At 36.2% G+C, this 17620-nt stretch overlaps 1 protein-coding gene across 1 annotated transcript in view; it reads right to left on the bottom strand.

The window, feature by feature from the left end:
- The window catches only part of DNAH14 (dynein axonemal heavy chain 14), a 526180-nt gene that overhangs the window by 451249 nt on the left and 57311 nt on the right, over positions 1-17620 (bottom strand). The window contains exons 9-10 of the mRNA XM_045397720.2: positions 7588-7732; positions 2952-3083 (exon numbers count right to left, since the gene is read on the bottom strand). Coding sequence (XP_045253655.2) covers positions 2952-3083; positions 7588-7732 — 277 coding nt within the window. The remainder of the gene's footprint in view (positions 1-2951; positions 3084-7587; positions 7733-17620) is intronic.

Genomic DNA, 17620 nt, shown 5'->3' with positions numbered 1-17620 from the left:
GACCAGATGGATTCACAGCTGAATTCTACCAGAGGTACAAAGAGGAGCTGGTACCATTCCATCTGAAACTATTCCAAACAACAGAAAAGGAGGGACTCCTCCCTAACTCATTTTCTGAGGCCAGTATCATCCTAATACCAAAGCCTGGCAGAGAAACCGCAAAAAAAGAAAATTTCAGGCCAACATCCCTGATCAACATGGATGCAAAAATCCTCAACAAAATATTGGCAAACCAAATCCAGCAGCACATCAAAAAGCTTATCCACCACGATTAAGTCAGGTTCATCCCTAGGATGCAAGGCTGGTTCAACATACACAAATCAATACACATAGTCCATCACGTAAACAGAACCAATGACAAAATCCACGTGATTATCTCAATAGATGCAGAAAAGGCCTTCGATAAAATTCAACACCCTTCAAGCTAAAAAGTCTCAATAAACTAGGTATTGATGGAACATACCCACAGCCAATATTATACGAACAGGCAAAAGCTGGAAGCATTTCCTTTGAAAACTGGCACAAGACAAGGTTGCCTTCTCTCACCACTCCTATTCAACATAATATTGGAAGTTCTGGCCAGGGCAATCAGGCAAGAGAAAGAAAGAAAGGGTATTCAAACAGGAAGAGAGGAAGTCAAAGTATCTCTCTTTGCAGATGATATGATCCTATATTAAGAAAACCCCATTGTCTCAGCCCAAAAACTCCTTACGCTGATAAGAAACTTCAGCAAAGCCTCAGGATACAAAATCAATGTGCAAAAATCACAAGCATTCCTATACACCAATAATAGACAAACAGAGAGCCTAATCATGAGCAAACTCCCATTCACAATTGCTTCAAAGAAAATAAAATACAACTTACAAGAGATGTGAAGGACCTCTTCAAGGAGAACTACAAACAACTGTTCAAGGAAATAAGAGAGGACACGAACAAATGGAAAAACATTCCATGCTCATGGATGGGAAGAATCAATATTGTGAAAATGGTCATATTTCTCAAAGTAATGTACAGATTCAATGCTATTCCCATCAAGCTACCATTGACTTTCTTCACATAATTAGAAAAAACTACTTTAAATTTAATATGGAACCAAACAAGAGCCTTTATAGCCAAGACAATCCTAAGCAAAAAGAACAAAGCTGGAGGCATCATGCTACCTGACTTCAATATATTACAAGGCTACAGTAACCAAAACAGCATGGTACTGGTACCAAAACAGAGATATAGACCAATGGAACAGAACAGAGGCCTCAGAAATAACACCACACATCTACAACCATCTGATATTTGAAAAACCTGACAAAACAAGCAATGGGCAAAGGATTCCCTATTTAATTAAAAGTGTTGGGAAAACTGGCTGGCCATATGCAGAAAACTGAAACTGGACCCCTTCTTTATACCTTATACAAAAATTAACTCAAGACAGATTAAAGACTTAAATGTAAGACCTAAAACCATAAAAACCCTAGAAGAAAACCTAGGCAATACCATTCAGAATAGAGGCATGGGCAAAGACTTCATGACTAAAACACCAAAAGCAATTGCAACAAAAGCCAAAATTGACAAATGGGATCTAATTAAACTAAAGAACTTCTGTAGAGCAAAAGAAACTATCATCAGAGTGAACAGACAACCTACAGAATGGGAGAAAACTTTTGCAATCTATCCATCTGACAAAGGGCTAATATCCAGAATCTACGAAGAACTTAAACAAATATACAAGAAAAAAATAACCCCATTAAAAGGTGGGCAAAGGATATGAACAGACACTTTTCAAAAGAAGACATTCATGCAGCAAACAAACATATTAAAAAAAAGCTCATCATCACTGGTCATTAAAGAAATGCAAATAAAAACAACAAGATACCATCTCATGCCAGTTGGAATGGCAATCATTAAAAAGTCAGGAAACAACAGATGCTGTGGAGAAATAGGAATGCTTCTACACTGTTGGTGGGGGTGTAAGTTAGTTTGACCATTGTGGAAGACAGTGATTCCTCAAGGATCTAGAACTAGAAATACCATTTGACCCAACAATCTCATTACTATGTATATACCCAAAGGATTATAAATCATTCTATTCTAGACACATGCACACGTATGTTTACTGTAGCACTACTCACAATAGCAAAGACTTGGAAGCAATCCAAATGCCCATAAATGTTAGCCTGGATAAAGGAAAATATGGCACATATACACCATGGAAAACTACACAACCATAAAAAAGAATGAGTTCACGTCCTTTGCAGGGATGCCGATGAAGCTGGAAACCATCATTCTCAGTAAACTAACACAGGAACAGAAAAACAAACACTGCATGTTCTCACCATAAGTTGGAGTTGAACAATGAGAACATATAGGCACAGGGAGGGGAACATCATACACTGGGGCTGTCGGGGAGTAGGGGGTAAGGGGAGGGATAGCTTTAGGAGAAATAACTAATGTAGATGATAGGTTGATGGGTGCAGCAAACCACCATGGCACACGTATACCTATGTAACAAATCTGCACATTCTGCACATGTATCCCAGAACTTAAAGTATCAAAATAAAAAAAAAAGAAAGAAAGAAAAGAAATGTATATCCTCAGACTGTGCCTACCGAAACAGAAATCTCTTGTTTTATGAAGCCTTCGAGGTGATTCTCTTGGCCACTCTAAGTTTGAGAATCATCATCCTTTTCATTTAAATACATTAAATTTCATAAGTTGTATATAGATATACACATATATGCATTCATATATATAAAAATATATATTTCTTTGCATTTTACATCATACCTGGAAAAATTATGGTATATAGTAAATACACAGTACCAGTTAGTTGTTAATTAACCACCTTTGTTCCTTACCTTCCCATTTCAGATACTTTTTCCAGGGATGCAATTTGGATCAATTGCTATAGCCAGTAAATTGCAACTTTGATAAATATGATACAATTAAAGAATTACCTTTAGAAAAGTACTTTTCATCTCTGAAATTGCCTTATCCCTGATGTCCTCAAGTTGTTTCAATGCCTGGGTAGCTTGCTGTAACTGCTCTTCACAAAATTCATCTAGAGAATATGTTCGAGAACTATCCAGCTAATTAGATGATAGTATATGTTCAGTGTTAGAAAGTCAAAATTCATATTTAAAAAAGATAAAACATTTGGGCTTTTCATGTCATAAGGAAGACCCCATATTTTACATTTTGTTCTGTATATCCCATATGATTTACACGTTTCTCAAATTTAAACACTTGTTAAATCTAACTAAATCTTGATTAAAATACAGAAAAATATATTATTGTTTTAAATAATAACTAAGATTAAACTGAAGCAGAAAATTCAAGAGTTGATGTGTTTTTGAAACATTTATGCATGCAGAAAATCCACCAATCCCAGAAACTACTTTTCCTTTTGAAGCCACAATTATCTGTAACAATTTAAAACACAAAGATAAAATACAGCATTATCAGGGGAACCAGTCCCCAATATTTCAACGTAGGTTCTTTTCTATTTTCCCTAAGTGTTGGTCAGTCTGAGAAATAAAGAGAAAGAGTACAAATAGAGAAATTTTACAGCTGGGCCTCTGCGGGTGACATCACATATTGGCAGGTTCCATGATGCCCCCTGAGCTGCAAAACCAGCAAGTTTTTATTAGGGATTTCAAAAGGGGAAGGAGTGTATGAATAGGAAGTTGGTCACAGACATCACATGCTTCAAAAGGCAATAAAATATCACAAGACAAATGGCAGAGCAAGATCACAAGGCCAGGGCGAAATTAGAATTACTGATGAGGTTCCATGTCCCGCTGGACATGCATTCTCATTGATAAACATCTTAACAGGAAACAGGGTTTGAAAGCAGACAACCGGTCTGACTAGAATTTGCCAGGCTGGAATTTCCTAATCCTAGCAAGCCTGAGGGCGCTGCAGGAGACCAGGGCATATTTCATCCCTTATCTTCAACTGCATAAGACAGACACTCCCAGAGCGGCCATTTTAGAGACCTCCCCCTGGAAATGCATTCCCTTCCCAGGATTATTCCTTGCTGGGAAAAGAATTCAGTAATATTTCTCCTATTCACTTTCTGCAAGAAGAGAAATATGACCCTATTCTGCCAGGCCCCACAGGCAGTCGGACCTTATGGTTATCTCCCTTGTTCCCTGAAAATTGCTGTTATCTTGTGCTTTTTCAAGGTGACCAGATTTCATATTGTTCAAACACACATGTTTTACAAACAATTTGTGCAGATAATGCAATCACCACAGGGTCCTGAGGCGACATACATCCTCAGCTTACGCAGATGATAGGATTAAGAGATTAAAGACAGGCATAGGAAATTATAAGAGTATTGATTGGGGAAGTGATAAATGCCCATGAAAGCTTCACAATTTATGTTCAGAGACTGCAGTAAAGACAGGCATAAGAAATTATAAAAGTATTAATTTGGGGAACTAATAAATGTCCATGAAATCTTCACAATTCATGTTTTTCTGCCGTGGCTTCAACCGGTCCCTTCATTTGGGGTCCCTGACTTCCCACAACACAGCAAAAAGAGGGTAAAATTACATGATTCAAACAAAGTTAATTTTATTCACAATTCAGTCAGACTCTATATGGAGGAAATCTCCATCAACTATGCTATGAATTAATCTCTGGTAATACAAAAACATAATGTTCCATCCATGCGTGTATATTCCATCATTCTTCCTTCTTTCAGTATTATTTTTCCACTACTGTGTTAATTCTCTGAACAAAATATATTTTCATTAGTAAATATGCAGATATCTTTATTTTTTATCATATAGTTATACTATAAAAATTAATAAATGTATCTTCCCACAACAAAAAAGATTGAAAAGTACTGCTCTTGCTTAAAATTTTGGATTTCCTCTTTAAGTTTCCATTCTCCTGGTTCCATATCTGACTACCAGGTCTGAATTTGTCAAAACCTCCCTGTCATTCTGGTCTTACTGACAACATCCTAATTAAAGTCTTTATTGCTTATACCTGCATTTATCCAGTACCATAATAACTGATCTCTACACCCAAGTATCTCTCCACTTCCAATTTTTCCCAAAGACCAGTATTACAATAATTTCCTAAAATACTATGTTCAAAAACTTTGAATAGTTGTTCTTTAAGAGTAGTTCTCAAAATTTATCCTGCATAAGAGTTAACTGAGGAACCTATTTAAAATGTAGATTACCAGTACCACTCACTGCCCTCTCTTGCAAAAGGAATGGGACACAAATATTTACATTTTTATTAAGCACCCAAATACAGCACAATAAAACAAATTTCACTCGAATGTGAAACATAATCTAAAGTCTCAACTCTACACGATTCTGTCAACTTGGATAAGTGACAATCTCTCTAGAACTAAGTTTTGTTCAAATAGGTGAATTTTATTCAAAATTCATTCAGAATCTAGCCAGGAGAAATCTCCATCAACTAAGCTAAGAATTCATCTCTGGTAATACAAAAACATAATGTTCCATCCATTTGAAAGTAAAGATTTGAACAAACAACATATGTTCTTTACCTTCCAGTTCAAGAAATTCCGCCCTCTTTAAAGGTATGCTTTCATCCCAGCAGAGTACACATATGACCACCATTAATGGCATTAACTTCTGAACAATCCCATTCCTCACATTCATAACCTTGCTTCATACTCCTTACATCCTCATTGTCAGTCTTCATTGGTGTCTGCATCCCTGGGCTATGCATAGCCTTCTGATTCTAATGCACAACTGGCCACCTTTGACTCCTGACCCCAGCTTGGTTCTCCAGGATATGAATCTCTGCTCTTCCTCCATCGAAACCTGGCTTTTCCACATACAGTATCAGAAATTCCCATTCTTGTAAATTGCCCTCATAACAATCACCACTAGGAGTTCCCCTGCCCTATGGGCAGGTTGAAATCCTACTTTTCCCTTACTGTGTTATTCTTGGCCTGACATTCATGAGCCAATCTAATTTTCAAATCAAATATATACTGAATGCCTTACTCACATTAATATTCTTTATTTAAAAGCCTCATCTCCTCCCCTATGGCTATTCAAATCCAGTACAGCCTAGCTCAAAATATGAGGCATGACCTAACTTTAATTCCAAATAAGGCTAATCTCTGCCTTCTCTGGATTTCTGTAACATGACTGTTTTACAAGTATTGTTTGCACGTAAACATTTCTTACCTTATACTTTGCTAATGATTAGGTAGAATGATTAGCACAACAAAGAAACTATCTCTCAAATTAGTTTTCATTTTTATATGTAAAGAATTATTTCTTCCCATGAACTGTAAGCAGATTGAAAACAGCAAAGCTTTGCTTTTCACTTTGTATTCATCACCTTTGCACAGCACTTTGCATATAATAGATAATAAATACTTACCTATTGTCTGGAAAAGTTTGTTCTCTTCCTCCTGATGTTCCATATTAAAGCTGACATGGCCTAAGGTCTCTAGGAAAGAGTCCTAACATTTCTTCTCTATCACTGGTCATGTTCTCTATCATTTGTTAGCATTTAAGGTGCAGACTTCAAAGGTATTTTAAAGTGTTTTATGCCTTCCCACCCATCATTAAAAATTAATAAATTTTGTCACTCAGCCATTTACAAAACAATCTAATATCACAGAGTATTTTATTTCCTTCTACATGAAAACCATATCCTATTTCCTTCTACATAAAAACCAAATCAAAAAGATTCCTCTGTGAAACGTCTCCCACTTAAGGTGAATTTAATCCTTTTGAAACATAAACATTCTCAATATAGGTATAAAAAATAAAACAATACAGGTATAAAAAATACATCTATGTAATAATTCCTCTTCCTTCATTAATTTATTCTTTTATTCAAAGACTAGTGTTGAGCACCTACTATGTATCAATCACTACACATAATCAATTCTAAACATCAGATGTTGATTTACAAGTATTAATCTTGTTACATGTAGTCAACACAACTGATTTTCGAGCTAATTATCAAATATTTAACTTGTCCAAGCCCCTTAAGAATTCCTCTTTCTTAGTCTAGATAACTCTACCAATTTTGCTTTTCTCCCTCATACATTGAGTGAGTGAAGTAAAAACTGCTAGAATCTTGTTCAATTGTAGACTAGTTGTAGGTACTTAACCACTCAAAAGAGCTATCTTATAGAAATTAAATTATTCCATTAAGAGGCTCACTTTTTCTAAAATCTTGAAATAGGAGAATTCATAAATTTAACCAAAACTTCTGAGTTGAAGCTTATGATAATATCTTGACAGCTATACAGGAGGAAGAATAGTTGATAACTATCAATTATGTATAAGAAGTAACTGATTATTTTAAATAATATTACACATTTGGAAATACATTTGAAAATAAAGGGTCTTATGGACTTAGGTTACTCATAAGGAAGAAACTACAAGAAATGTTAACTATTAAAATGTATTGCAAGGAACTCATGTTCTTTGCAGATATTTTAGAACAGTAGTAATTGAAAGAGATGGTTTATTTATGAATTTAGAAATCTGTATATTTTTTAATTTAAATGCTATATGTTCTTCCTAGTTTCTATATACCAATATTAGCTTATAGTAGTATACTTCAACTCACCTTTACAAGGCATATGGCAGATAGATTATTTTCATGGTCATTATCATGTTTGAGATTAATTGCATCTTCACAAAGTCCTCTTATATAAAGCAAACAGGCTTGAAATAAGTCATCAGCCAAAAAAAGATGGTGGTACAAAAATGATCTGAAAGTTAAAAAATTTCTACAGATTTATCTCTCATTCAAAATGAATAAAATTAATTTAGAGGTAAGTAGTATGGTTTAGGTAATATCCTTATAGTCAAAATGTTTTACATCTACCCCATTTTAAATGATAATGATTAGTAAGCATTAGGGGTTGTGTTTGGATGATAATGTTGTAGGCAAGGCTTTGGGGACTAGGTGTGTTGAATAAGAACAAAAGAGGAGGGGGAACAAGTAATGACATTCTATTATGCCACTGAGTTCTAATTTTGAACTATGAGGAAGTATTATCTAAAATGAATTATATGTCCTCAATGTATTAAATTCACTAAATCAAAATAAATTCCTTCAATGTACTTTTTTCCCAATTATAGGAAAAAATACTAACTGGATTACAGACCATTGGGAGAATGTTTCTTAAAATTTCGAACTACTTATATCCTAAAATAAAGAAGATGGGCCCTTTTCTTTTCTGTCTTTTTCTACTAGTCTAAATAATGATCACAAAGGTGAGACAAATCACTACTAACTACACTGGAAATAACAGAAAGACAGAACTTGGGGAGAAAAGGGCAGAGTAGAAGAGATGAGGTTCCTTAAAAATTGGATCAAGTAAAGCAAACTTCCCTGTGCACCAGTGTGTAGAGAAGAGAGGGCCTTCTGCCCTGAATCATCCCTTTGGAGTGGCTGATTTTTAAGGGTTATCAAGCTCATAAATATACAGAAAATATAATAATCATAAATTATCTCTTCCCTCTTTCTATTTTATAGTTGAGGGCTTTATATATTATAAAGCTAGTGAATTTTAAGCTTCATGGGTTCATCATTTACACTGCCTATTCTAAAGTCCTGTACTATTTATCTTAAAGAACCCTCCCAATTATATAAGCCTCACATAACATAAAACTACTCCTAGACACAGAAGAATTTGATGACATCCCTTTAAGTATCTGATACAGAAAAGGAGATTATGCTAAAGACATGTGGCACATCACGGAAAGTAAAATATCACAAAAAGCAAATACAATCTCAGTATTTATTAACAAGAGGTTGACTATCAAAATTTAGGTAATAATAGACTCACATTATTCAGTGTTTGTTTAAAGTTTTCTTTTTTTCCTTTAAAAATGTACTAAATTTTGGTTTGCATATTTCGACATAGATATGAAAGTGGGGAAGGTGCACATAAAAGTAATTATAAGAATGGAAAACATGAAAAAATTTATAGCTGTAATGCATTATCTGACAGGAGAAAAATAGCACATCGACTAATGACTGTCTTCAAGCATAAGTATTATAAGGAACTCACCACAAATTTCTATTTTATTACCAAAGAAAACAAAATACATTCTACACAACATAACTCACACACACACTAGAACTGCATGGTATTAGGGAACATACCACAAAAGACTATTACTACTCAGGTACTGGACTCCAGGAAAAATGAAATAGACATACTTTTCACTGTTCTTCCTGCTCAGCACAACTAAAAACTCTGGATATTACATTAAAGCCGACATAACAAAACATTGAAGGGTGGGGAAGAAAAGGCAAAGGTGTCTAGAAATGACATGGTGGTAAGTTCCCTGTGTTTTCTTTTTGCCCAATATATCCCAGACTTGAAGCTGAAGAAACCAGTAACCTAGAAATGCCAATGGGTGCAGATTAAGAAAAAAAAAGTCCATTGTCTAGGTAAAGGACCAGGACAGGGGCAGCCTACCGTGACAGAAACTTTTATTCAGTAACTATTCTATTCCAGCCAAATACCATAGGGAAAAAAGGGTGAGTGGGAAGCCTAGAGTTCCACTCTTGGAGAATTGTTATAAAGCACCCTTAATGCCTCCACGGAGGGTTTTCAGGGAAAGCGAAGTAGGGAGCTTGGACACTTGTCCCCAGTGGGTGGTAATATGTAAAGAAATAGAAGACATAAAGAAGAACCAAATGGAAATTTTAGAATTAAAAAATACAATGACAGAAATACAAAAAACTCAATGGATTAACTCAAACTCAATGATAGAACGAAGTAGACAGAGAAACAAATCAGTGAACTGACAGAAAAACAGAAATTATCCAATTCAAACAACAGCAAAAAAAAATGAGGGAAGTGAATCCCTTGAACCCAGGAGGTAGAGGTTGTAGTGAGCTGAGATCATGCCACTGCACTCCATCCAGCCTGGGCAACAGAGTGACCATCTCAGAAAAAAGGAAAAAAAAAAAAAAAAAAAGAACAAATCTACATTCACCTGTGGAATTACAAAACTGATCTAGCATTTGTGTCTGAAGTCCCAGAAGGAGAGGTTAAAGAAGACAGGGCTTAAAAAAAATAAAAAATACTTGAAGAAATAATGGCTGAAACATTCTAAATTTGTCAAAAGAAACACAAACCTAGAGATTCAAGAAGCTAAGGGAACTCAAAACAGGATAAAGACAAAGAAATCCACAACCAAGACACATCAAAGTCAAACTTCTGAAAACTAAACACAAAGAAAAAAAACCTTGAAATCAGCAAGAGGAAAAACACTTTATAGGAGAAAAACAATTCAAATGACCATGGAGGTTAGAAGTGACACAATGTTTTTCAAGTGCTGAAAGAAAGGAACTGTCAACCCAGAATCCTATATCTAGCAAAAATGTTCATGAATTAAGAGGAAATTAAGACATTCTAAGACAGAGGAAAAGTAAAAGAACTTGTGTACTAACAGACCTACACAAAAAATATGTCTAGAGAAAGTTCTTTAAACAGAAATCAAACAACCAAACAATAAAAGAAGGAACACTACATTAAAAAGGAAGAAAAAACATGATAAACAAAAATATAAGCAAACAGAATATTCCTCTCATGAGTTCTCTAAATTCTATTTGATGATAGAAACAAAAATAATAACATTGATAAAGTTTCAAATGTATGCATAAAAGCTAAGACAATATATTACAAACAGGAAGGTAAAGAAACATGAAGGTTGCTACATGTTCAAACTGATAAAATTATAACACCAATAGACTATAATGTATATATAATCTTATACTACAGCAGCCATTAAAAAAGCTACACAAAGAGATACATTGAAAAATACTATAGATAAATCGAAATAGAATTCTTAAAAATGTTCAAGGCAGGAAACATAAAACATAGAAACAAACAGCAGAGAGAACTAACAGAATAAAAAAAATGGCTTATAACTTAAAGCCCATATAAATAATCAGATTAAATTTAAATAGTCTAAATATGGCAATTAAAAGACAGAGATTGGTAGAATGGGTTTTAAAATATGGCATAGGTTAGGCACAGTGGCTCACGCCTGTAATCTCAGCATTCTGGGAGGTCGAGGTGGGCAGATCACCTGAGGTTGGGAGTTCGAGACCAGCCTGACCAACATGGAGAAACCCTGTCTCTACTACAAATACAAAATTAGCTGGGCATGATGGTGGGCGCCTGTGATGCCAGCTACTTGGGAAGCTGAGGCAGGAGAATGGCTTGAACCCGGGAGACCAAAGTTGTGGTGAGTTGAGATCTTGCCATTGCACTCTAGCCTGGGCAACAAGAGTGAAACTCCATCTCGAAAAAAAAAAAAAATGTATGGCACAACTGTATGCTGTCTATAAGAAACTCACTTCAAATACAGGCATATCAAAAGTAAAAGGATGGAAAAGATATATTGTGTAAACACTAATCAAAAGAAAACATAGTGGCTATATTAAAACCAAATAAAGAAAACTACCAGTACAAAGAACAAATAAAACTACCAGAAATACTGAGGGACACTATACAATGTTAAAAGCATCAATCCACCAAGAAGATAGAGTAATTCTAAGCGTGTATGCATCAAACAATAGGGTTGCAAAATGTCCAACAAAAACTGAACTGAAAGGAAAAGGAGACAAATCCACAATTATAGCTGGAGACTTCAGCACTCTCTCAACAACTGACAGAACAACTAGGCAGAAGATCAGCAAAGATCTAGAAAGCTAAACAACTTTATCAACCAAGTGGGTCTAAGCAGTGTTCTACAGAATACTCCACCCAACAACAGAAGAATACACAATCTTTTCAAGTTCCCATGGAACATATATCATATAAAGACCATATCCTGGAAACAACAACAACAACTCAACAAATTTTTAAAAAATCATACAGACTGATTTCTCACCACAATGAAATCAAACTAGAAATTAGTAACAGGAAAAAAACAAAATCTCTAAACACTGGAAATTGAACAAAACACTGCTAAATGGGTCAAAGAGAAAGACTCGAGGAAAATTAAAAATTCAGTGAACTGAATGAAAATACAACATATCAAAATACGTGGTATAAAGCTAAACCAGTGCTGACAGAAATTTATAGCACTGAATGCTTACATTAAAGAGGTATTACAAAATCAATAATCTAGGCTTTCACTTTAAGAACTTAGAAAACAAAGAACAAATGAAACCCAAAGCAAACAGAGGAAAGAAATTATTTCATTGATAGGAGCAGAAATCAATGAAATGGAGAAAAGAAAAACAATCGAGAAAAATTAATGAAACAAAGAGCTGATTCTTTGAAAACATCAATAAAGCAAACTTCAAATAAAATTGAAAAAAAGTGAAAAGACACAAAGTATCAGGAACAGGAATGAAACAGGATATCAAGATTGATTCTGTAGACATCAAAGGTATCATAAGGGAACATTATGAATAATTCTATACATAAAACTGACAACTTAGATGAAATGTACCAATTCCTCAAAAAACACAAACTACAACAACTCACCCAATGTGAAACAGATAATCTCAGTAGCCCTATCCCTACCAAGAAAACTGAATTCATAATTTAAAAACTTCCAAAGAAGCAATCTCCAGGCCCAGATTACTTCACTGGACATTTCTACCAAATGCTTAAAGAAGAATTAACACAGATATCAGTAAAGGGTCAAAATACAGGGTCTCAGTACTTTATTACCTCCCACAGAAAGTTAAACTAGCAACTATTCACAAACAAGAACACCTTTGTGTTCCCAAAACTTGGGAAGGCCTGAGAAAGCTGCATGGACCACAGAACACAGAACCAAAAAAAAAAAAAAAAGAAAAAGAACTGCCTTTGAAGGATAAGAGAACTTATCTCACTTTGATCCCACTGCCCTTCCTTTCCCCAAGATGGCTCACTGCAACAAAGAAAAAATTTCCCAGGGCCCACAGTTTCTACAGCAGGAAAATAGAATAGAAAGCAGACATCCCATTTCCCTGGCATTCTGATATGCTTCCCAAGAAGTCTACTTCAGTCTCACTTCTTAAGGAACACAGAGGGTAACAGCATGGCTAGACCACCTGGGGTCAGGTAGAGATAAAGCAAGGAGACAGAGCCCATGGCAATTAGCCTGCAGATCTTGATGGCAGCTCTGTGTACCTGCCAGAGGTAGCACGCAATCTGAGGTACCAGCTAACAGCATAGCTCCCTCACAAATCCTAGCTAGTCACTCTCAGAAGTGTTGGAAAATTCTAACTGGCTTATATCCCTAGATGGCTCAGCCTCCAGTCCAGCCTCAGACCCTGCCCCAACGCCCCATACAGGGAGAGAAATACCCACCACACTGCAATGTAACAAAGCACAGAAGCTAGTTCTTCCACACCCAGAAATTTAATTAACACTCAGTTCAGGCTCAAAGCCCACCCCAAGGCCCTGCATAAGCAGGAAGGCAAACCTTGTCTGTGTATTATGTACTAGGCATAGCAGCTGGTCCCCTCCATCCTAAGCAGTGACTCCACCTAACCTTGCAGCTCCTCTCACAACCCCACCCAACTGCAGTGGTGGTACCATTAGGCCAGGGAATATATGTTGTGGCTCAGCCAGATAAAAGACAATTGCAGTGTCCAGCCAGCAGTTCTGCTTGATTGCAGAGCTCAGTCGGGGTTTCACCAGAGAGTAGAGTCCAGCCAGCTTCCCTACCCTAATCAAAGACAGCAGCTCAGCCGGGTGTGGTGGCACATGCCTGTAGTCCCTGCTACTCGGGAGGCTGAGGCAGGAGAACTGCTTGAACCCGAGAGGCAGAGGTCGCAGGGAGCTGAAATCGCGCCAGTGCACTCCAGCCTGGGCAACAGAGGAAGACTCCGTCTCAAAAAACAAAACAAAACAAAATGCTCAACATCACTAATCATTAGGGAAATGCAAATTAAAACCATAATGATCTAGCCAAAGTCCAGCCTATTAAAAAACACAATGAAATATCACCTCCGAAAGGCTACTATCAAAAAAATGAGACATAAACGAGTGTTGGCAAGGATTTGGAGAAAAGGGAAGGTTAATACAATGTTGTGACAATATAAATTAGTACAGCCATATGGAAAACTGTATGGAGGTTCCTCAAAAAACTAAAAATAAAGTCACCATACTATTCAACAATCCTACTTCTAAATATTTACCCAAAAGATTTGAAATAAGTATGTCAAAGAGATATCTGCACTTCCACATTCACTGCAGCACTATTCACAGCAGCCAGGTTATGGAATCAACCCAAGTGCCCATTAACAGATGGACAGATAAAGAAAATGTGGTATCTATATGCAACGGAATACTATTCAGAAAGAAATTCTGTCATATGACACAACATGGATAGAATCGAAGAACATTATGTTAAGTTAAATAAGCCAGGCACAAAAAAACAAATGACACATGTTCTCATAAGCAGAATCTCAGGCAATCAAACTGAAAAAAGCAGGGAGTAGGACGGTGTTTACCACAGGCTGAGGGTAGGGGAAATGGGGGAGATTATGGTCAAAAGGTACAAAGCCTCAGATGGGAAGAATAAGTTGTTGTTTTGAGATCTATAGCACGGTGTGGTGAATATAGTTAATAATGGTGTGTACTGTATATTTTGAAAGTGCTAAGAGTAAATTTCAAATGTTTTCACCACAAAAATATAAGTGTTTGAGGTGATAAATATGTTAACTAGCTTGATTTAATTATTCCACATTGTATTCATAAACTTTAACATCATTTTGTACCCTAAATATATATAACTATAATCTGTCAATGTAAAATAAAAGTAAATAAATATATAATATCTTTTAAGACAGAAAAAAAGAAAAATTAATACCAATTCTGCACAATCTCTCCTGGAAAACAGGAGGAAGAAGAAACACTTCCTAGTTCATTTTATGAAGCTAGTAACATCCTGATATCAAAACCAGGCAAAGTTAAAAACAAAAAAAAAAAACACTACAGACCATCATTCCTCATGCAAAGATCCGTAGCAAAATATTATCCAAGAAAATTCTCTAAAATATGTAAAAAGAATTATGCATCATGACCAATAGGGATTTATTCCAGGGATGCAAAGTTGGTTTTGTATCCAAAAATCTATCAATGTACTTTACCATATTAATAGACAAAAGAAGAAAAAAATCACATGATCAAATAAATTTATACAGAAAAAAGCATGTGACAAAATTTAGCACACTTTTAGGATAAAAACTCTCAGAAAAATAGGAATAGAGAGAAACTGCCTCAACTTGACAAAGAGCATTTATTAAAAATCTATAGCTAACATTTTAATAGTGAAAGACTCAATCCTTTCCTTTAAGATAGGGAAAAAGTCAACAATGTCTATTCTTCACCACTCTTATTCGACATAATGCTGGAAGTTCCATCCATTATATAAGGCAAGAAGAGAAAATAAAGCCATATAGATCAGAAATGAAGAAATAAATTGTCCCTATTTACAGATAACCAATATTCTATACAGAATATCCCAAAAAATATACAAAAAACTCCTAGAACTATTAAGTGACTTCAACAAGGTTATAGCATATAAGATCAATATATGAAAATCAATTTGTTTCTATATACTAGCAATGAATGCATGAACATGTAAATTAAATACTCAATCCCTTTTATAATTACTTGACATAAAATGAAATAGTTACAAATCTAACAAAACATTTCTGGTGATTAAATTTATGTGTGAACTTGAGTGAGCCAGCAGTTGCCCAGATTTTTATTTAAACATTATTTTGGGTCTTTCTCTGAGGTATTTCTGGATGAGATTAGTATCTGAGTAGGTAAACTGAGTAAAACAGATTGCCCTCTCCAGAGGGGTTGGGTCTTGCTATGGTTTGAATGTTCCCTCTAAAATTCATGTTGTAATTTAATTACCACTGTGATGATATTAAAAGGTAGGACTATTAAGAGTGATAAGGTCATTAGGGCTCTGCACTCATGAATGGATTAATGCCATTATTGAGGGAATGCATTATTACTGCTGGAGTAGGCTCCTGATAAAAAAGAAGAGTTCAGGCTGGGCACAGTGGATCACACCTCTAATCCCAGTAATGGAAGACTGAGGCAGAAGGATAAGGAATTTCAGACCAGCCTGTGAAACATAGTGAGACTGTATCTCTAAAAATGTTTTTAAAAATCAGCCAGGTATGGTGGTACATGCCTGTAGTCCCAGCTACTTGGGAAGCTGAGGTGGGAGGAGGGCTTGTGTACAGGAGCTTGAGGCAACAGTGAGCTATGATCACAACACTGCACTCCAGCCTGGCTGACAGAGATCCTCCTAAAAATATATATTTGTAATAGAATGATTTATATTCCTTTGGGTATATACCCAATAATGGAATTGCTGGGTCAAATGGTATTTCTGGTTCTAGAGCTTTGAGGACTCACCACACCATCTCCCACAATGGTTGAACTAATTCACATTCCCACCAACAGTACAAAAGTGTTATTTCCCCACAGCCTTTCCAGCATCCATCGTTTCTTGACTTTTTAATAATCGCCATTCTAACTGGCGTGAGATGTGGTTTTGATTTGCATTTCTCTAATGTTCAGTGATGTTGAGCTTTTTCGTGTATGTTCACTGCAGCACTATTCACAATAGCAAAGACATGGAATCAACCCAAATATCCCTTAATGATAGACTGGATAAAGGAAATGTGGTACATATATACCATGGAATACTTTGCAGCCATTAAAAGGAACAAGATCATATCTTTTGCAGGGATATAGATGGAGCTGGAAACCATTATCCTCAGCAAACCAACGCAGGAAAAACAACCAAACACCGCATGTCCTCACTTATAAGTGGGAGTTGAACAATGAGAACACATGGACACAGAGAGGGAAACAACACACACTGGGGCCTGCTTAGAGGTGGAGTTGGGGGAGGGAGAGCATTAGGAGAAATAGCTAATGCATGCTGGGCTTAATACCTAGGTGGTGGGTTCATAGGTGCAGCAAACCACCATGGCACACATTTACCTATGTAACAAACCTGCACATCCTGCACATGTACCCCAGAACTTAGCTCACACCTGTAATCCTACCACTTTGGGAAGCTGAGGGAGGTGGATCACAAGGTCGGGAGTTCAAGACGAGCCTGGCCAACATAGTGAAACCCCATCTCTACTAAAAATACAAAAAATTAGCTGGTTGTGGTGGTAGACGCCTGTAATCCTAGCTATTTAGGAAGCTGAGGCAGGAGAATCGCTTAATCCCAGGAGGCGGGGGTTGCAGCGAGCCAAGATTGCACCACTACATACCAGCCTGGGTGACAGCGCAAGACTCCATCTAAAAAAAAAAAAAATTTAAATAACTAAAATAAAATAAAATAATTCAACATGATTTCCTCTGCCTCACAAGCTTGCTTGCTTGCCCTTCTGCCTTCCACCTTCTTCCATGGAACGACCCAGTACAAAGGCCCTAACCAGATGCCAGTTGTCAAGTTCTTGAACTTCCCAGCCCTCCAGACCCATAAGACAAATACGCTTCCTTTTCTCCACAAATGATCCAGTCTGTAGTATTTGCTATAGCAATACAAAATGAACTGAGACAGGCCTCATCCAATTCATTGAGGTCTGAATAAAACAAAAATACTGAGTAAGAGACAATTCTGTCTCTCTCTTCCTGTCC

Source organism: Macaca fascicularis, chromosome 1 (assembly GCF_037993035.2).
Source record: "Macaca fascicularis isolate 582-1 chromosome 1, T2T-MFA8v1.1".
Taxonomy (NCBI): Eukaryota; Metazoa; Chordata; class Mammalia; order Primates; family Cercopithecidae; genus Macaca; species Macaca fascicularis.
The sequence above is the reverse complement of the archived record's forward strand: the minus strand, read 5'-3'. Positions and strand labels throughout refer to the sequence as shown.